Source organism: Hemicordylus capensis, chromosome 5, assembly GCF_027244095.1.
Source record: "Hemicordylus capensis ecotype Gifberg chromosome 5, rHemCap1.1.pri, whole genome shotgun sequence".
In the NCBI taxonomy this organism is placed as follows: Eukaryota; Metazoa; Chordata; class Lepidosauria; order Squamata; family Cordylidae; genus Hemicordylus; species Hemicordylus capensis.
The window spans coordinates 21,818,823-21,840,208 of record NC_069661.1 but is presented as its reverse complement, the minus strand read 5'-3'; the positions used below and the strand labels follow the sequence as shown (position 1 = coordinate 21,840,208).

Here is a 21,386-nt window from a genome sequence, read left to right as displayed (position 1 = left end):
GGGAGTGAACCTGGTTCCTTCTGCATGGAAACAGATGCTCTGTTAATGAGCTACAACTCCACCTCCTAAGGGGAATATCTTGCAGCAGGCAGTGCTTACATGTAGTCACCCATCCAACTGCAAGCCAGGCAGATGCTGCCTAGCAAAGGGGGCAATTCATGCTCATGCCCACAAGACCAACTCCTCCTCCTCCTCCTCAATCGGCACAGAGCAGCCCAGAAGCAGCATGGGTGGGCTGTGAGGTGGCTCACAAGCAGCGTGCACACTTCTCTCTTGGATCAGTGGTTCCCTGCACAGAATGGGAGCCAATATAAATAATATATAACTGTAATTTCCCCCGTTAAGTGGCCTAGGAAGGGGCTTAAACTGGAAGAGCTTTAATGAATATGTGTGCACACTAACACATAAAAGGCATCCCCTGAAAAGACAACAATAGGGACTGTTTTACGAGGACAAGGTCCAAAACATAGGGGCTGTGCCCAGTTAACAGAGACCATTGGAGGGCCTGCGTCTGTGTCGCTGAAGCAGCTGAGACCGGGTCCTTCCCTTTCATGACCAAGAGAAAGGGGTCTCTGTACCTTTAGCAGAGGCAGCAAGGCGGCAGCAGAGACATTGGAAGCGGGGGCTCCTCCAAGCCCCCCATCGGCCTCCTGAATGATAGCCCAAACCGGGCTGCAGCCAGCCCAGGCTGTCATTCAGGAGCCCCATCGGGCTGCCCCCCGATGGGGGGGGGGCTTGGAGGAGCCGCTGTCCCCCGCCACCTCAGATGTCCCTGCCGCCCCATCACCTCCACTAAAGGTATGGAGGGCCCCATTTCTCTTGCCTCCACCCCCCGCCCCACTGGCACCTTTAGGATAGGGTTAGAACCTTTACTTATAAAGGGGAATCCTCAAGGATTCGCCTTTAAAAGTATCCCTGAACTGGCCCGTGAACCAGTTCAGCCTGGTTCGATGGCTGAACCAAACCGGACCCTGTTCGGCTGAACCTGAAACCAGACCAGGCCAGGTCAGTTTGCATCCAGATTGCACATCCCTCCTAGAGAACTGCATTGGTTGTGCATTACTTGTGACCGAGTGCCCTTTATATCAAACATACTCACAAGCAATTGTGTTTAGAATCCCAACCACTGGATTCAGGATTGCTTCCACCTAGTGATAAATGTCTGTTGCTCAACACTATCCCTTTTGGTGATTTAATTTTGAAGCAAATAGTAAAAACTATATACTTTTAAACTATTTTTCAACATAGTTTTATCATATCTTTTATCAGTGAAGTTTTGGGTTTTTGGAATTGCTGCTTTTAATTGCTATAACGCCTTCAGTAAGTCATCTCATTTGTGTGCGTGTTTTAATTATAGTTCTAATGTGATTGTTAGCTACTGTGTGCTCGTCTTTCACTGTCCACTCAAGTTTTCTACTCAGGAAAGGCAGGATAAAAACATTTTAAAAATAACTAAATTAAATAAAACTGGGCAGACCATTTCCAAGAAAAATACACTGGACAACATGAAAAATAATTTATTTTACAGTTTACACACAGGTCATATATAATCTTTGACGAACGTCATTTTGGATCCATAGGACTGAATTAGTAAGCAAAGAAAACCAAACTAGTGTGTATTTACCAGGAATTCTGTCATTCACAAATGCAAGTCATCACTTAGTGTTGCAATCAAGTAATGAATACACACTCTGAATCAGTCCTAAATTATCTGATGAATGGACATTTATACAAGAACATGGATTTTAATTATTGGGCGGGTTCGCACATAGTGTAGAACCTGTTTGCAGTCTTGATCACACAGCTGTCTGCAAACATGTGAACTCACCCTATGGCAGGAACCACATCTTCCCTTGGGGCAGGAAACCTAGATGGGTAACCTAAGAATTGAAGTTGACTTGTCACCCCTAGCAGTGCTCCACCTTAGATCTGTGCAACATCTGAACCCACACTCTTCATTAATCCCCGGTTCATTTCAGGCAAGACAGTCCCCTTTGCAATAGGGACCAATGGTTGCGAAGCAGATCATAGGAAAAGCTTGCTAGTTGAAAGTAGGCACAAGGTAGGCTGGGATAGCAGCCAGGGCCTCACTAGGAGGTATAGACAGGGGGCATATCTCTGGCTCAACTCAGCTACTTACAACAAACCAAGATATGTGACCGTCTGTGGTGTCAACTTCAGATTCCCACCATAACATGGGCTGTGGAAACCACAGGTTCCCCACTATGTGTGAACCCGCTCATCGTGTCTGAAGATGTCATTTATTGAAACAATATGATAACCTTTTAAAACACATGAACACCATGTTTTGTTGCCTCAAGGCTGTTAATTTGAATAGCAGTTTTTCTCCAAATATATCCCCAGTTTGACTTGCATCCTGTTCCTATTCACCCCTATTTGGAAGTCCCATGGACTTCAAAGGCTGTTATTTCCAAATAAGCATGATTTGGACTGCTGTCCTTGGTTCTGTAACTTTGTTCATTCTGTCATTGCCATACCGATAGTTGCCATTTGCTAGAAGGTGTATCAATTTGGTTCCTTCTCACTTTAGATTAATAATCACTGGTTGAATAATTGCTCTCACTACCTTCACTCACGGATTCACTATCAGTGTCTGCAACTTCAGACTGGACCTCACTGTCACTCTCCTGGCTATATACAGATTCATAGTCATTCGTAGCTTCCATTGTCTCTGCAGTGCTGTTACTGTCAGAATCACCCCCAGCACTTGCAGATGCATTCTCACTGTTGCTGTTGGACTGATTTGCTGATTCACTCTCACTTTCATAGCTTGTTGGTTCATCACCTCCTTCACTGTCAGTGTCTGGGTGGCTGTCGTTTTCACTGGTACCTGCTTGACTGTTGCTTTCACTGGTGTCTGATGGAGCATGGCTGTCATGATCACTGTTGCTGCTCTCACTTTCACTAGTATCACTCTCACGGCTGCTATCAGATTCACTGCCACTCTCACTGCTGCTAGCAGATCCAGCATCACTCTCACTGTTGCTATCTGATTCACTGTCACTTTCACTACTGCTATTGGATTCGCTGTTGGAGCTATTGGATTCGCTGTCACTCTCACTGCTACTCTTGGATTCGCTGTCGCTCTCACCGCTGCTCTCGGATTCGCTGTTGCTCTCGCTGCTGCTCTCGGATTTGCTGTCGCTCTCGCCGCTGCTCTCGGATTCACTGTCGCTCTCACTGCTGCTCTCGGATTCGCTGTCGCTCTCGCCGCTGCTCTCGGATTCGCTGTTGCTCTCGCTGCTGCTACTAGATTCATTGTCACTCTCGCTGCTGCTACTAGATTCGCTGTCACTCACACTGCTGCTGCCCTTCTCACTGCTGCTGCTTTCACTCTCACTGCTGCTGCTCTCACTACTGCTGCTCTCAGACTGGCTGTCACTGCTAACTGATTGACTGTCACCCTCCCTGCTCTGTGGTTGGCTGCCACTATCCTCACCATTGCTCTCAGACTGCTCTTTCTCAGTATTACTTTCTTCTTCATCCCCCTGAGAAGTGCCTTCAGAGTTCTCCCCACTTCTTGGCTCACTAGAGGGATCTCCTTGACTACTGTTCTCACCCTCCTCACCCTGCTCAGAGCCTGCAGACTCACGGCTTGGGTTGGGGTCATCCCCTTGCATGTGCTCATCACTAAAACTATAGCTATTGCTACTCCGACTGTTGTCACTGATGGCACTGGCATTCTCACAGTGTCCTCTAGGCTCACTTCTGGGCCTACTTGCATTCTGAGAGTTGTTCACATTATCAAGTCCACCTGTGGCATTCTCATTTTCAGGGAACACATTCTTGCCTTCACCATTCATGTTGCTGTCATCTGTAGTGCCATTGCTCACAGTTGTTCCATTCAAGTTTCCATTTGTGCCCTGGAGACCAAGAGCATAAATACAAGCAAATCAAGGAGTTGGGGGGGGGGATCCCACAATGGGTTTTTCAAAAAACAAAGCCTAATGGTCAATATCTATTAATGCAACTTACAACAGCCAATGAATGACTGTTGCTGCATTTAGATGTAAATTGATTTGGTGCCACTGTAGAGTATGGCACAGAGTCTAGCTATAGATTAGACCAGCAAACCCATGGCTTAGAAAATGTCACTCTAAAATGTCACAGAACTGTGAGGTTTGGTAGACTGAGATTTGCAATCTCCATGAATCTGCCTGATTGTTAAGACTTTCTGAGACCCTTCTCCTCAGAGTAAGATGGATGGTGACCAGAGAAAGGACATTTCAGTTATGGCATCCTGTCTTAAATGTTGTCATTACTGTTAAATAATCTCCACAAGGAGTTGGGGAGTGCAGAACCAGTTCGAATCAAACCGAGTTTGATTCAAACCAGCCCAGTTTGACTGGTTCAAACTCGAACCAGACCGCCCTCCCCCAACGGCAGCTGGTCTGAGTTTGAACCAGACCAGGCCCAGTCCGATCCAGCTGATTCTACTTGGTTTGACCCAGTTCAGGGCTATGCTTGTAAGGAGAAATCCAATGAGGAGTCCCCTTTACAAGGAAAGGGGTGAGGGAATATTGTGTATATAAGTGTATTGTGTATATAAGTGTATATTAAGTGCGGCGGGGGGGGCAAGATGGCACCTTACCCACTTCTATGGTGGCGGCAGCTCCTCTAAGCCCTGCCCGTGCTACCACCACCATAGCAGCATGGGCCGGCGGTGGCCCAGTTCTGGCCTCCATGAGTGCCCAGAGCCATTTGAGTGACCTCTGTGCATGCAGAGATCACCAAATGGTTTACCCTGTTTAACCAAACAGACCAGACTGCCAGCTGATTTGATCAAACTGGCTTGCAGACCAGAGATTCGATTCGAATTCAGTTTGTATTCAAACTGAACTGCCTTAACCGGCTCCATGCACACCCTTACCAAGGAGGTTCACCTAGCACCAAGTTGTCTTTTTGGTGTTGGGCAAAGATCTTTTTTTATTTGCCCAAGCATTTTAGATCTCTTTTATTTTTAGCAGTAGTCTGAATGCTGCTGATAATGTTACCAGGCTCCTGTATTAAAGGGAAAGCTCCCCTCCTCCACTCCCTGCTCAGTTTGGTGCCTGCTCTGTTGGTGTCTGTTTTGGCACTCTGGATCCCATGCCCAAAATATCTCATCATGCAAATATTCCAAAATCTGAAATCTGGAACACTTCTGGTCCCAAGCAGTCCAGATAAGGAATACTCAACCTGTAGATATCATAAGCCACACTAAATATAAGAACATAACACAAGAACATTAGAAGAGCCCTGCTGGATCAGGCCCAAGGCCTATTTAGTCTAGCATCCTGTTTCCCACACTGGCTCACCAGATGCCTCTGGGAACCCCACAAGAAGAAGATGAAGGCATGCCCTTTCTCCTGCTTTTACTCCCCTGGCAAATGGCATTCAGAGGCAGACCTACAGCTGGCATCTAGCCATCAAGACTAGTAGCCTTTGGCTTATGCTCCACTCTAGGAGTTCTTTGGAACTGAAGGGTGGGGGACTGCATTTATTTATGAATATACATACATAAATCCCAAGTGGAGAAATAAAAGTGCTGAACCCCTTCCCTGCCTACTCCTTTGCTCCTGCAACCCCTCCCTCAAACTGATTTTTCTCCTCATAAGGCTTATTTCTGGTCTCAGAACCAGGAGGAAAGAGGAGTTACAGGGGGAAAGTGGCAAGTGGAGGAAGTCTTCAGCATCCACTGCTTCTCTAACTCACCTTGTCCCAGTGCTTTACAGAAGTGGTCTTGACCTTTTGTCCCCAGATGTTGTGGTGGTGGATGGGAGTCTGAGGATTCAGCATCTGGGGATACAGCTGGGGACCTAAGGTTGGGAACCTCTGCTTTTGGTGTGAGATGTTTTCTAACGCATGGGTCTTCCACCATAAGAGGTGGTCAGATCCCCTCTGTTCATAAGCTCACTATGCTGGTACTTCAATCTGCATAGTAGGAAAGGAGCATGTCCATTTCTCCACCATGCACACAGCATGCACATACATCATGCCATGTCTGAGAATAGGCTTTTAGACATGATGGCCCTGATTTATATGGTTCATCTCCCTCCAGAAAGTAGGAGAAAGATTGCACCAATCAGGTCACAAGGCATACCCCGCCCCCCCAAGATGTGGCATGGTGTGCATGAAAGAGGGGAGGAGCTTGTGCTCCATACATTTTAATGAGACTCAGTTCCACAGCATTTGCTGAGGACTAGGATGGTATTCAAATGACAGTGTTTATGCTGAATAGGGGTTTTTTAAAGTCCTACTTTTGAAGCACTGCTTTGAAATAAGCTCCACTGAAATAAGTGGAAATTACTTCCAATAATGGCTGACATGTTGTGAGGTAATGCCAGCATTTTTGACCTGCTGGGGCTTTTGCACATGTGAAAACTGGCCCGGGAGGTATTGTGCAACTCCTTAAAACAACATAAGCACTTGCCCAGTTCTAGTTCCACAATAGAAGCAGAGCTGTACAAGTGCCCATGTGCGGTTTTAAGTGGTTACACAAGTATGTTTTGCGCAACACTGCTGGGGCTAGCTTTCACAGGTGCAGCAGCTCCAGTGGGTCAGAAATGTGGGTTTGCCTTGCCCAACATGTCGGCCATTGTGTTTAGGCTCAGCTTATTAATTACTGGGTTTCCACAGTCATGGTGGATAACATGGCTGTGATTTCCACATGTACAATTTGTACATGTGGAAATCACATCCTCTATAATAAAAGCCCTGGGTGTGCGCCCGTGTCTCTGCGCCTGTGTCTTCCTCGGCCATTCTGGGCATGCGCGGAGCACATGCCCAGAACGTCCGAGGAAGATACGGCCGCAGGCACCAGGCGGCCATGTTGGCTGGATGGCCGGCCCGGACATGGGAAGGCCGGAAGCGGCGGCCGCGGGAACGGAGGGGCTGCAGGGAGGGCAGATGCGGCAGCGGCGGGCAGCACTCTTTGCGGCGGCGGCGGAACTCTCCACCCGGCCGCCCACAGCGATGGCGGCACTCTTGGCCCGGCCACCCAGCCGCCCGCGGCGCCGGTGGCACTCTCGTGCCCGCCCGCCCATGGCGGCGGCGGCACTCTTCGCGGCGGAACTCACCAACTGGCCACCCACAGTGACGGCGGCACTCTCAGCCCGGCCACCCAGCCGCCTGTGGCGCTCGCGGCACTCTCGGGCCCGGCCGCCCGCCCGTCAGCGGCGGCGGCACTCTTCTTGCACCCGTGAAGGCAACGGGCGTAATGACAATGTAGGAGGGAACCGGGCAGCAGGACTTTCCTGATCACCGGACTGGAGCAGGACGCTGAGAGGGAGGGGAGGGTGAGAGAGAGGGGTGGGAGGGGGAGGAAGGGCAAGAGAGTGGAGTGGGAGGGAGGGGAAGAGAGGCAAGAGTGCGGGGCAGAAGGGAGGGAGGGAGAATGGGGCAGGAGAGAGAAGGGAACAGCCAGCCCCAAAGAGTGAGCCGCAATAGCGGTCTACTAGCGCCCGTTAATTTAACGGGTTTAAATTCACTAGTGTACATATATATTTGTACAAAATAGTCATCACAGATCATACAGTTGTCCAAAATAGTCATCACAAAATTTTGCCTTCCTGGCAGATGATCTGCCTGCTGGGACTGGGAGGGTCATGTGATCCCATGCGCCCAGACATTCCGCTGCTTCCCCAGGCAGGGCGGGGGTGCAGGGGTCAGGATGCATCATCTCCTACTATGAATGCATGGTGCATTGTGGAAATACCCCCAGCAATGGGCAGGCACCTGTCCGTGTTGCGGCTGAAAGCAGCCAGTGCTGCACACAATCCGGAAAATGGGGCTAAGAGAGTGCTCGCTCCCTTAACTTCATTTAGGAGGTGAGCTCCCTAGGTGGGTTTTGCAGCTGGAGCACAGTGGGGATTGGGCATGATCCCGTTGGTTTTCACATGCAGCCAAGACCGGCTTGGCTTTCTTAGCCCAGTCTTGGCTGCGTGTGAGAACAGCCTCTTTATGTCACATAAAGATGATACAATTTCTGGGCACTACAGTCATGTGAGAATCACAAAGCTGCATCACCCTCCAAATCTGGTTTTGTGGAGCATGAATTAGAGGGGCATCTTTCTTCTCGAAGGAAAACTCACCATTTCAGGAATCGTGCTAGCATGATCTTCGGAACTGTCTTGCTCGCTGGGGCTGAGAGTAGCATTTATGCTGCCTCCATCACCATCACCTCCCCTACTGGGATTGATTATTCCTGTGCCTTCATCATGCGTAACATCATCATGACTTCTGTTCTGGCCGTCAGACCTTCCATTTTCCCAGCCTTCACCAGAGCCCTCTTCAAATGGATCTCTGCCATTACCACTGCCTCCTTCATTAATGTCTGCCCAATTTATACTTGCTCCATGGACTATCCGTTCCATAGATATATTCCTTGTGGCACCTTCAGGCTCATTCCTTTCAAGTTCATCTCCACCTGTGTCCCTTTGGCTTTCAGCTTGGTTGCTCTGGTCTTCTGTGGTGTTATCATGCACTTCTTCAACCTGATTTCTAGTGCAGGCTCTCTCTCCATCACTATACTGCTCATCGTTTTGACCAATCGTGGAGATGTCTGTTTCACTTGTAGAATTAACATTACTTTCTTCAACCCCATTAGTGGCATCAGCAAAATCCCCACCTTCCAAGTTACCACTAGGGCTCTCCCCTCTGGTGTTATTTCTGTCTGTAGCTGTGTCTCCTCTTTCATTTATTCCGTTGTTGTTGTTGTCCACATTATTGTTGATATTGTTAAGGTTGGCATTGGTTCTTCTGTCCTCATTATCACTAGCATCAACAAAATCAACATCTCTGTTGATTATATCAGTATTGGTGCTGAATTCATTTCTCTCATCTTCATGGCCAATACTACCTTCTCCTCCACTGATGCAAATGGAATTTCCATTGGTGTTTCCTTGCTGTTCGCCTTCATATAAGTTGTTATTTGTCACACCATCATGTTCACTGTTACAACCTGCATTTGATACATCCTTTAAAGAGACACATAATCAGGAGAACTTCTAAACAGAAATGAAAGAAGAAAAAACCTCAGCACGTGTGTACCATGCAACACTTGACTAAAGGTTGCTCCCATGTTATGGATTCTATATGGAAACCACTTTAGCTTGCACAGGCTAAAATACAGCACAATGTTCTGTGTGCATTTTAACAAAACACGCACACAGTGGCACAATAGTGCTCTTGTACAAATGCATTAACTTGCACAAATGGAGTTCTGTGATGGACAGCCATTGGAAATCATGCCCGTCCATCACAGAACTGTATCTGTGAAATCATTTGCACAAGAACATTCTTGTGCAGTTATGCACACAATTAGTTAAAACACACGCTGAACATTGCACAAAGATGTCAGCCACCATGGCAGCAGTCATCTTGTGGTCTATGCCATCCTGTCAGGACTCACGCAGAGCATTCTGAACTTCACATCTGAGAGATGCCAGGCTTTGGACAGATCAAAGCTTTGGACAAAGGGATGTTGGTATTGCAGGGAATATCAGTCACACCAGCAAGAAATCCTGCTAGCAATAGGCCAGACCACCAGCTAATACTGTCCTAAGCCCTTTGAGGTCAGCCTTGCTTAATGATCTGAGCAACTGGTCTGACACACTTTGCCTCAATGCCAACTTGACAAGATCCTGGCCTGACAAGTACATGATAACTGCTTTTATCTTGAAGATGTAGAGTTCCCCAAATTGTCATGAGCTGATCATGGGAAAGTACCACCATCTGCCAAAATGTGTATCTGGAGTGGCATGAATAGCAGTCCTGTTCTGCATGTGGCAGTCATTTCAAATGACTAGCATCCTGATTTCCCCAGCTGCCAACCCAATACCTGTGGGAAGCTGAAAAGCAAGGCATGAAGAGTCCACCTGCTGCAGCCCCATAGGAGCTGGTATTTAGAGGTATACTGTCTTGGAACATGGAGGTTCCACATAGCCATCATAACCAATAGCTAATGATTGAGCTGTCCTCAATAAATGTGCCTAATACCCTACCCCTGCTAACTGAGCAAAGAGGCACCTTTTAAAGTGATGGTTTTTGTTTGTTCATTTGTTTCTCGAATTTCTAGACCGCCCTATACTTCTGTCTCAAAGTAAGATTGCCATCTGGCAGGGCCCCAGCCAAAGCTGATAGAAAGCACCTCTGGCAGTCTCCTCAACCTGGGACACTAGGGAAAGGTTTGGATCCAGAAACACTCCCAGACTGCATACCTGTTCCTTCTGAGAAAGTGTGACCCCATCCAGAACCGGCAGATCAGACTTGTCTCCCAAATTCCAAAATAGCACAATAAGTACTTTCGTACTTTAGGACTCACAATAACTCTGCTGGATATGAGTTTGAAGATGCAATATGGGCAGAACATAATTGCTTCTTTGCCACATGTATTGCCTGAACATAGGACTTCAAATGCACTCTATGTTGTAATCTGTCGGATTTGAGTCAAGTCTTTCACCATTTGAGTTCCAGTCGCCTACCTCACCGCTTCAGCCCCCATAGTTCTTCCAATACCAAGGGGCCAGTTTTGAAGTGGGTCAGACAGGACACTTAGGAGCGATCCTGTCTTGTCTATTGCACTGGTGAGTTTGCTGTTCCAGTGCTCCGCCAGAGCATCAATAGCATCACCTAAATATTTTCATTCTAAATCTTTCCAAGGCTTCTTGGAATCCTATTGGATCCAATAGCCTTCTAATAGGCCCCTCACTCCTGAGGAGGAGGGATGTGGTTGTGAGTCCAACCTTAACAAGATGATGGTGCATACATGACAATGGGGAGATCACAGGAATCCCCACCCAAGGAATACCATCCTGATCAGAGTAAGAGATCAGATCAAGTGTGTGAACAGCAACACATGTCAGTCTCAAGACCGCTTGGGATAGGCCCATAGTTGTCATGGTCAACTATGAACTCTTAAGCTGCTGTGGACAAATTGGTCCCAAAGTCAACATTTAAGTCCCCCACCACCAAAAACCTGGGAGACTCCAACACCAAGCTTGAGACCAAATCTGTCAGCTCAGTTGAACTCTGCTGGGCAGTGTGGCGATCGGTACACCAACAGAAGTCCCAGTCTATCCCTGGTCCCCAAACTTAAGTACATACATTCGATATACACATTTAGCAGGAGGGGAAACAACTGTCCCTATCCAAACCCAGCACGGCATCCCTGCAGTGGTTGTTAGTGTTTCTTATATTTCCTTTTAGATTGTGATCCCTCAGGGGACAAGGAAACATTATATTTATTTATCACATTTTTATACTGCCCAAAACACAAGTTCTCTGGGCAGTTTACAAAACAATAAAAACTAATAAAAAGATTAACACATTAAAATGTAAAATGTTAAAACTATTAAAACACAATTAAAACACAGTTAAAACATATCTGATTGAAAGCCTGGGTGAACAAATGCGTCTTGACTGCCTTTTTAAAAGTTGTAAGAGATGGGGAGGCTCTTATTTCAGCAGGAAGTGTGTTCCAAAGCCTTGGGCCAGCAATGGAGAAGGCCCGTCCCCAAGTAGCCACCAGACGAGCAGGTGGCAACTGCAGACAAACCTCTCCAGATGATCTCAATGGGTGGTATGGTTCATAGCAAAGAAGGCATTCTCTTAAATACCCAGGGCCCAAGCTGTTTAGGACTTTATAGGTTATAACCAGCACCTTGTATTTTGCCCGGAAATTTATCAGCAGCCAGTGTAAATCTTTTAAGATGGGAGTGATATGGTCTCTCCAAGATTACCCAGAAACAAATCTGGCTGCCACATTCTGGACTAACTGCAGTTTCCGGACTATGTACAAAGGCAGCCCCACATAGAGCGCATTGTAGTAGTCAAGTCTGGAGGTGACCAGCAGATGTACTACTGTTCTGAGGTCATTTATCTCAAGCTGGTGTATCAGCCAAAGCTGATAAAAGGCAGCTCTGGCCACTGCCTCAACCTGGGACACCAGGGAGAGTTTTGTGTCCAAAAGCACACCCAGACTGCATACCTGATCCTTCTGGGGAAGTGTGACCCCATCCAGAACAGGCAGATAAAAATCATCTCCCGAGTTCCAATCCCGCACAATAAGTACCTCCATCTTATCTGGATTCAGCCTCAGTTTGTTACCTCTCATCCAGCCCATCACTGCCTCTAGGCAGGCATTTAGGGAGGTTATGCCATCTCCTGGTGATACTGACATGGAGAAATAGATTTGGGTGTCATCAGAATACTCATAACATCATGCACCAAATCTCCTGATGATCTCTCCCTCATGTAGATATTAAACAACGTCGGAGACAATACGGAGCCGCCGAGAGGTCCAGAAGGACCAATAGAGTCACACTTCCTCTATCAACTCCCAGTTGGAGATCATCCATCAGACCGACCAAGGCAGTCTGCACCCCATATCCTGCCCGAAAGCTGGTCTGAAATGGGTCTAGATAATCAGTTTCATCCAAGACTGCCTGGAGTTGGGAGGCCACCACCCTCTCAATTACCTTGCCCGGCCATGGAAGGTTTGAGACAGACCTGCAGTTGCTCGACTCTGAGGAATCCAAGGCAGGCTTCTTCAGAAGTTCCTCCTTAAGGCAAGGAGGCACCCTACCCTCCCTCAGAGAAGTATTTATAATCTCTACTAGGCCTTCTACAACAACTTCCCTGCCAGATAGTATTAGCCATGTCAGGCAAGGGTCGAGAGAACAGGTGGTAGGCTGCATCGCTCCAAGCAGCTTGTCCACATCCTCACAAGTCACAAACTGAAACTGATCCAGCCTAACCACATAAGAGGAGTCACTGGACACTTCCAATTCAGACACTGCAGTAATTGTGGGGTCTAAATCCAAGTCTGCCCAAATATGAGAGATTTTATCCACAAAAAATTCATTAAACACATCACAGCGGGTAATAGATAGTTCCAAATTCTGATTCAAGGGAGGAGGGGCACTCACTAGCCCTCTCACAACCCTGAATAACTCCGCTAGACGTGAACGTGCGGATGCAATATGGGCTGAAAAGAATCACTTCTTTGCCGCCCGTATAGCCAGAGCATAGATCTTCAAATGTGCTTTATGTTGTAATCTGTCAGATTCGAGTAGAGTATAGACTAATGGTTTTTTGTTTTTTCTTTAAGCTTTAAATTTGTGTTTTTTAAATTAATATTATAATAAGGTAAACTTTATAGTTTTTATTTCACGAAAAGAGGTGCGCGGGAAGTCCAATTGTGTTTATTATGGATGTTATGATTATTGTTAAAAATTAATAAAAATTAAATTTCCAAAAAAAAAAAAAAGATTCGAGTAGAGTCTTCCTCCACTTGGGCTCCAGTCATCTACCTTGCCGCTTTAGCCCCTGTCATTCTTCCATATACCAAAAGGCCAATTTTGAAGTGGGTCGGAGAGGACGCTTAGGTGCGATCATGTCTACTGCCCTGGTGAGCTTGTTGTTCCTGTTTTCCACCAGGGCATCAACAGGATCACCGGCAGAGCCAACACTAAATCCCTCCAAGGCTTATTGGAACCCTATTAGATCCAATAACCTTCTTGGGCAGACCATTTTAATGGGCCCCTCACCCCTGCGAAGGTGTGGGTATGACTGTGAGTCCAACCTTAACCAGATGGTGGTCCATCCATGAGACTTGCTGGGTGACTCTGAGCCAGTCACTTCTCTCTCAGCCTAACCTACTTCACAGGGTTGTTGTGAGGAGAAACTTAAGCATGTAGTACACCGCTCTGGGCTCCTTGGAGGAAGAGCGGGATATAAAATGTAAAATAATAATAATAATAATAATAATAATAATAATAATAATAATAGGGAAATAACAGAAGTCCCCACCCATGGAAAACCACCCTGATCAATGTGAAAGACCAGATCAAGCGTGTGACCTGCAATGTGCGTCGGTCCCGAGACCCTTTAGGATAGGCCCATAGTCGTCATGGCGACGATGAACTCCTGAGCCACCCAGACAAATTGGCCCCAAAGTGGACACTGAAGTCCCCCCACACCACAAGCCTGGGAGAATCCAACGCCAAACCCAAGACCAAGTCTGTGAGCTCAGTTAGGGATTCCATTAGGCAGTGGGGCGATCGGTACACCAGGAGAAGTCCCAGTCTATCCCTGGTCCCCAAACTTAGGTACACACATTCAATATGGTCAGACACTTCCACCAGGATCCTGGTTAAGGAGAGGTTATTCTTATAGATCACAGCCACTCCACCTCCCTGCCCACATCCCCGCACCTGCTCCTCAACAGAGTACCCTAGAGGGAGAAGCTGGGACCAAACTGGGCTGCCAGCCTCCCCCAACCAAGTCTCTGTAATACATACCAGGTCTGCCCCTTCATACAGAATCAGATCATGGATGGTTTCTGACTTATTCTGGACAGATCTGGCATTACAGAGGAGCAAGGTGAGAGTCTGTGGGAGGTTAACACTGCTCCCCAAGGTCAAAGAGCTGGCAGGGCAGCCGGGAAGGGAAACAGCTAATAGATTTCTGACTTCCTTTCCCCTGTAATGACGTGCTGACCTGCCAAGTTTACTTCCTCTATTCCCCACCACCACCGGAATAGCGGTGGTCAGCGGACACACACCCTGTCTCCCCATTCCCAGACAAACCAAGACACATCTGAAACACCTAGGATGCAAAAACAACAGAAGCCAAAAAAATATCACCAGGCCCTAGCCCTCATTGCCCCCTGAAGTGGCTCCCCCAAAAGGCCGACCCCCTTTGGTGGCACCCCTTCGGTGGTGGGCCCACAGCCACAGGCCAGCAGTTCTTTTATAAGCCCAGAAAGATGGCTAGTCTGGGCAGCTGACCTTCAAGAACTGCTTACTCACCCCCTCCGGCCCCGAACCCACACAGACTCACCTGCAGGGCAACAGCCACAGCCCCACACATTAGGGGGCACACAGGCTGGCAAGCTGACAACAGCAGTCAGCAACCACCACAGGCTCTCACCACTGGGCAGCCGCTGTCTCTGGGAAGCAGATGTTAAAGCCTCCTCCTCCCTACAAGGCTTCTGGCAACAATTTTATTTATTTTTATGTGTGAGCACTTTTGTTGAAAAGTGGTATATAAATATTTGTAGAGAAATGAAGTGTAGTGATATCAATTTAATTATTGCTTTAGGAGAAAAGAAAACAGCAGTATGCTTTGGCCACAGCTTTCTATGTCCTTTGGACCAAGTTGTTAATCTCTGATTTGATTACTCCTTGTTTTTAGCAACCAAAATCCATATTTGCCTGCCTTATTCTATTACCTGTTTGTATAGATACTGGGTTTTCTTTGTTCATGTTGGAGATAGGCATCGACTCTTAACCCCAATAACTCCTATTGACCATTAGGGACATAAAGGTGCTTTCCAGACTAGACCCTACAATGGGGTCAGGACGCATCTCGGAAGTGTGCTTCCACACTTCCTGTGTCGTGATACAGCAGTTCCTACGTGGACAGCAGGGTGCCGTTCACATTTCTAATGCCTTGTTGTGAATTTAATCACTGTGATATAGAGCAAGGATGTCAAATATCCAGTGTGAAAATGTTGCTGGGTTTTTTCGGGATGTTCGTTGCTGCGAGACTACTCCCCCTGCTGTTTACGTTCCGAATGCGACTTGACCGAACGGAGGCATTTTGCTGCTGATGAGCAGCTAGTCTGGAAAGTGCCAAGGAGTAGAGATAGAGAGTGTCGGACTGCCCCTTGTTCTCCCTTCTGTCTCTAACTCTGCTCTAAATCTTATGGGATTGGGAGACTGACACACTTAGGACACGCCCTTCTTCTAGTGTTCTCTCTGCTACTTCTTCCTTCTACCATGAGACAGCTAGTACAGGGTGCAAGCTTTCTATCTAAGTTTGTAATTTAAAATAAATCTTACTTGTTTTAGACCTTGAACAATTGACTCCAGATCGCCTCCGTGAGCTCTGTTCTCATCAAACCAGTTTTCTCTGCTAAATAAGGGGTTGATTCAAATTCTCCCCTACAGTTCGTGCATTGCATATTACAACATTTCTAACACAGTTTGAGCTAACTGAATTTTATTCTGCTGAAATCTATCCCCATCACTGGAATAATAGGAGTTCACATGTTTGGCTGGTGAACAAGCTGCTGTTCGGGTTTGGGTTTTTTTGGTAGCCTTTGGTGACAAATACAATGGCAGGTAGATGGGCTGTTTTCAGGCTGAAGGCCATGTGCTGGAACCTGTGACAAGAGCTAAAATAGAAGTTTAATTTGGCAGAGACAGGAAAACCACTGTTCTTTAAATATTAGTTTTTCAGGATGTACCAAATTAGGCATGGGTGGAATGTCAGATTTCAAAGGAGTGCAGGATCAAAACGACACAGCTGGGCGTAAAGATAGCATCACCTGACCTTTCTGTTTATTCCACCGGGGACAAATGCCAGAGGAGTAGCTGTATTAGTCTGTGCCACACTGCTCCTTAGCCTTTTCTTCTGCATCTCGGAAGCTAACTTTTTTTTTTTGTCTGTTATGATTTAATGCATTATGTGTTTTTATTGTATGTTTTAATCCTCTGTCGTGAGCCACCCAGAGAACAATTTATTATGGGGCAGCTGACAATAAAATTGTTTATTATCAGCATAACTGGCTGATTATGGCTTCAGATATGTGCAAGAGCTAACCTCATCAGATGCATCCAATGAAATAGAAGGCTGTTGCCTCTGAAAGCTAATCCAGCAATAAAGCAATTTGAGCAATGAGATGGAAAGATAACAGTATAGTTATTGGTACCATACAGCTTGAGCCTAATCTGTTATTCATATTAATGGCTGATATCCAGACTAACTTATTAGGCTTGTTCTCATGACCACCAGCAGAGTAGGAGAAGAGCCCAGCCTGGAGAGCAGGGGCAGAGCCAACACTGGGTGAATGGGTTCAAAGAACCCGGGCCGCCGCTAATCAGGGGCCGCACCTTGCAGCCCTGACACACACCCCGCGTCTGACATCAGACATGGGGAGCGTTATTTCACTCCCAAACAGGGCCCTGTGGCCCATTTTAGGAACAAAATTGGCCTGTGCTGCACTGGCAACACAGGCTGGAGCAACTCTCCCTGCCTTTAAAAGCAGGGAAAGCTGCTCCTGGCCTTGCTGCCAACACAGCGGGCCTGATCTCCCTCTGAAACAGAGCCATGCGGCCCTGTTTGGGAGGGGGATTGGCCCACACTGCATTGGCGGCACAGCCAGAACGACTCTCCCAGCCTTTAAAGGGGATGCATGGCCCCATTTGGGAGGGAGACCACACACCCACTTCTGCTGTCAGATGCAGGGGCAGGGCCAGGGACCGCGGCGGCAGCGGTGGCCGAACATGGGCCACCGCTGGCCTCACTCTGTGGCTGCTGGAGAGGGTGGGGATCTGGGTGCGCTCCCAATTTTTGGTTGTATGCTTGCAAACATTAAGGTAAGAGACAGGGAGAATGATCATATGTAAGGCAGCAGCTGGTTCAGATGAGCACACCATCCTGAGATTTGATCTCTGACTTTTTACCATCCTACCCAGCTCTTGCCTGACACAAAATCATTCTCCAAGCCTCCTACTGTAATTTTTGCAAGCACGTGACTGAAAATCAGGAGTTCTCCTACTCTGCCAGTGGTCATGAGGACAAGCCTACTGAATACTACTGCTCAGGGAACAGTCAAAAGGATTGTGTTGTGCTCTATCTAATAATCTGTTATTTAGAAGTTTGTCCCAGTGGGGATCCTGTAGAGAGTGTGGAGTCAGAAAGAAAAGGGAGGGAAAGGACAAGGTGGGAAGGGAGTTGTTTCTTAAAGTTCTGAGTTAAACATATGTAAGATCACTTTGTGTTTACGAGGGAAGCAGACTACTTAATTTCAATAGGACTATTCAGGAGTAATTTATCTAACTAAGTAGGGGGTAGAATCACCTTTTGTTAATTAGAAACAGATCTTCCTGTTATCTTCTGTCATACATACTCCAGTCCTATATACGCCGACTGGCTATTTGCTTTCTATTTAGCCTTAAGGCCCTTTGGCCAAGTCCAGACGTAATGCGGAACTGTGGTTCCACACACCCCTCCCCCTCTGCTCTCCCGTCCGTGTTCGGATGACTCAACTCTGGTTCCATGGGGCCCAAACTGCGCTGTCAGCGTTCGGATGTAATGCACCACAAAACCAGAGTTAAAGGCAGTGAAAACTCCAGTCTGACTGAAGGTTCAGAGTGGAGTTTGGAGAGGGAAACTGCAGGTCACTTTTCACCCTTAACTCCGAACTCAGATGTGCAACTTCGGAAACCGGTTTCCTATTTCATCTGAATTTGGCCTTTATGTATCCGTGCAACACAGTTCTATTCACATGTATTCAGTAAATCCCACTGGCTTACTCCCAGGAAAGTATGCCTAGGATTGCAACTTTATCTGTTCTATAATACTTGCCTATGGCTGCCAGATACTCCATTAGAGATATAAAGAGTCTATAAAGGGGATCTCAGTTATCCCCTGCTAACTGGCCAAAGAGACACCTTTTTAAACTGGTGATTCTCGTTTAGCAGGGGGAGAGCAACTGGCCCTATCCATCCCCAGCACAGCATCCCTCCAGTGGCTGTTGCTGGTGTCTATCTTATGTTTCTTTTTTAGATTGTGAGCCCTTTATTTATTTATTTGATTTCTATACCGCCCTTCCAAAAATGGCTCAGGGCAGTTTACACAGAGAAATAATATAAATAAATAAGATGGATCCCTGTCCCCAAAGGGCTCACAATCTAAAAAGAAAAATAAGATAAGACACACCAGCAACAGTCACTGGAGATACTGTGCTGGGGGTGGACAGGGCCAGTTATTCTCCCCCTGCTAAAAAAAAAGAGAGAGAGAGAATCACCACGTTAAAAGGTGCCTCTTTGCCAAGTTAGCAGGGGGCAGGGAGCCATTCTAACGATCTATCTATGCAAACTGCTTTGGCAACTTTTGTTGAAAAGTAGTATATAAGTATTCATCGTATTCGTATTTGGATACTTTCCGTTGAGTATCAACACAAAATGAACACTCTCTGTGAATTTTATTTGTGCACAGAAGATAGAAAGGCTCATTCCCCACTCTGCCAAAACTTTTTGGAGCAGGATCCACGGGTGGCGGTGACCCCTAGACTGCAATGCCAATCATATTGTCCAGGCAGCAAAATGTCTTGGGCCCCTCCTGCTTCCCCCTCTCTTAACAGAGTATCATTTGTGCCTCTGCACTTTCTTTTCACCTGCTGAATTGTCAGCAGGTCAAATTTAAGAAGAATTCTAGCAACTATAAAACAAGTATTCAGGGCCATTACGCACTAATCAATAAAGTTACGAAGAGCATAGACGCCTAAATGTATGTCAGAGAAAATCTGGCATCTTGCAAAATCAAGTCAGATGCAAAGACATGTTGGGCAGGATCCAGACCAAGTTAGTCATCATGAGAAAGCACCACTGCAATAAATGAGACAGGTTAGCAATAATGACTGACATCCAGACTAAATTACTAATTTACTCATTTAGTCCCATTGAAATTAATGGCACCAGTTGAAATTAATGGCACTTGTTAGTCTGGCATCCAGACTAAGTTACTCATGAGTAGTTCCACTGAAATGAATGGTTAATCTCAAATTAGTAACTTAATCCATTAATTTCAATGAGGCTTAGTCATGACTAAATTAGTCTGGGCCCTGCCCTTTGCATAGATTCACTCACCTGACTTTCCCCAACGCTGTTGTCAGTGCTTTGCTCGGAGTCCGAGAGCTGTCAAATCAGAAAAAGCAACTGAAAGCAATTCAATCTCACTGAAAGCAATAGTCAGCAGTGAAGATACAGAAATATTTGGTCTAATTTTTAAAACAGTACATCATTATGTAATGAAAGAGGAACATTTTTTACAAGTCCAGAAAAGGACTTGAGCTAGAGACAACATTAACAGGCCATGTCAAGGCTACTGACTCTAGGTGTTTTTGAAAGGAAATAATTTAAATTTGTAGCTTGTGTGAATTATTTCAGAACTTTGGGGTGTTTGTACTAAGCACATGACACTTTAGCACTCATTTCTTTGGGCATTCATGTCTTCCTCTTCACCATGGGATAATTATCAGCCAATCAACAATAAATATTAAATTAATAACAAAGCAAATGAACAGCATACCACTGGATATGAAATTACTACAAGGCTAATTTCTCCTGCACATGAGCAGGAAGATCTTTGGGCTGATGTGGCACCATAACATACGAACTATTCAACACTCGTACAGTCTGTATATAATGTACAGAGGCACAGTTATTCACACATTCTGCAGAACACAGGTACAGTACAGCACAGCAGTACACTTCCTATCTGCATCCTGCATTTCAGGGGGCCTGTACGCAGGTTCACTTGTATGAATTCAGATACAGACATTCACACAAACACACACACGTATGCAGACATCTGGATGTAGGAAAAACACGTGCTAATCAGATGTTATTTTAAAAGATGTTGTACACAAGTACAAAGGTCCCAAAGTGCTCTGGCACATCACTCATCTGCCTGTGTTCTTCACAGTTATGGCGGCGTTCATCTGAAGAGGCAAACACCATAACTGTGAAGAGCATGAGCAGGCAGGGTGAGTGACGTGCTGAGGCAAAACTTCTAAGTTACTTCTAGAAGCACTTCTAGAGCACTTTGGGATGCCTGCACTTGCAATAACTTCTGAATGGAACTCTAATGTCCGACTACTGCTATAATCACACCTAACTACACCTCACAGGCAGTTGTCTGTCAAAGTCCACTACGGCCTGGAGGTGTTTCTAGGCCACCTTGTGCTTTTCTGCACATGTGCAGAATCCTCTGGCATGTTGCTGAGTTAATGATGCCATCACCCAGGCAACCCAGTGGAGGCTTCTGTGCATGCCTTCCAAGCACATTCATGAGCAGTTCAGTATCTCTAGGCAGGATGCACTGTCAATGGTTCTGACAAAGGAGCTATGAATTTCACATGTGAATATATTTGTTTCCTTCCAGACACACATCTGACAGCTGATCTGTACCCACGAATCAATCTGACATTTACTTACAAAAAAATTATTAAGAAACACTTACTGGGGCTGCCCAGGTTATTGCAACAATGCAAAGAAACACAATTGTTCTCTTCATCTTCTTCTGCAGGCACAGTCTGACCTTCTAAATCGACTGCATATAAACAGATTATTGAATGAACTATACATCTGACCACACAAATGTTACACACACAAAGACAGTGCAATCTGCAGGGGTGACTGAATGGGAAGTAGAATACTAAGAAATGCATGTTCCGCCCTTTTTTCAACTTCATACAAATTTGCTTCTGAAGATATGAACACATTAAGCTGCCTTATACCAAGTCAGACCATTGGTCCACTTAGCCCAGTATTATCTACTCTGATTGTCAGCAGCTCTCCAAGGTCTAAGGC

General features: G+C 46.3%; 1 protein-coding gene across 1 annotated transcript; it reads right to left on the bottom strand.

Moving 5' to 3' along the window:
* Positions 1-1,502: 1,502 nt before the first annotated feature.
* On the bottom strand, positions 1,503-21,046 carry LOC128326112 (clumping factor A-like). The gene is made up of 5 exons (XM_053252277.1): positions 21,037-21,046; positions 19,662-19,709; positions 15,849-15,918; positions 8,094-8,978; positions 1,503-3,884 (listed from the first exon to the last, which is right to left on the bottom strand). Exons 4-5 carry the CDS (start codon positions 8,373-8,375, stop codon positions 2,553-2,555), a joined length of 1,614 nt encoding a protein of 537 aa, XP_053108252.1. The 5' UTR covers positions 8,376-8,978; positions 15,849-15,918; positions 19,662-19,709; positions 21,037-21,046; the 3' UTR covers positions 1,503-2,552.
* Positions 21,047-21,386: the final 340 nt, after the last annotated feature.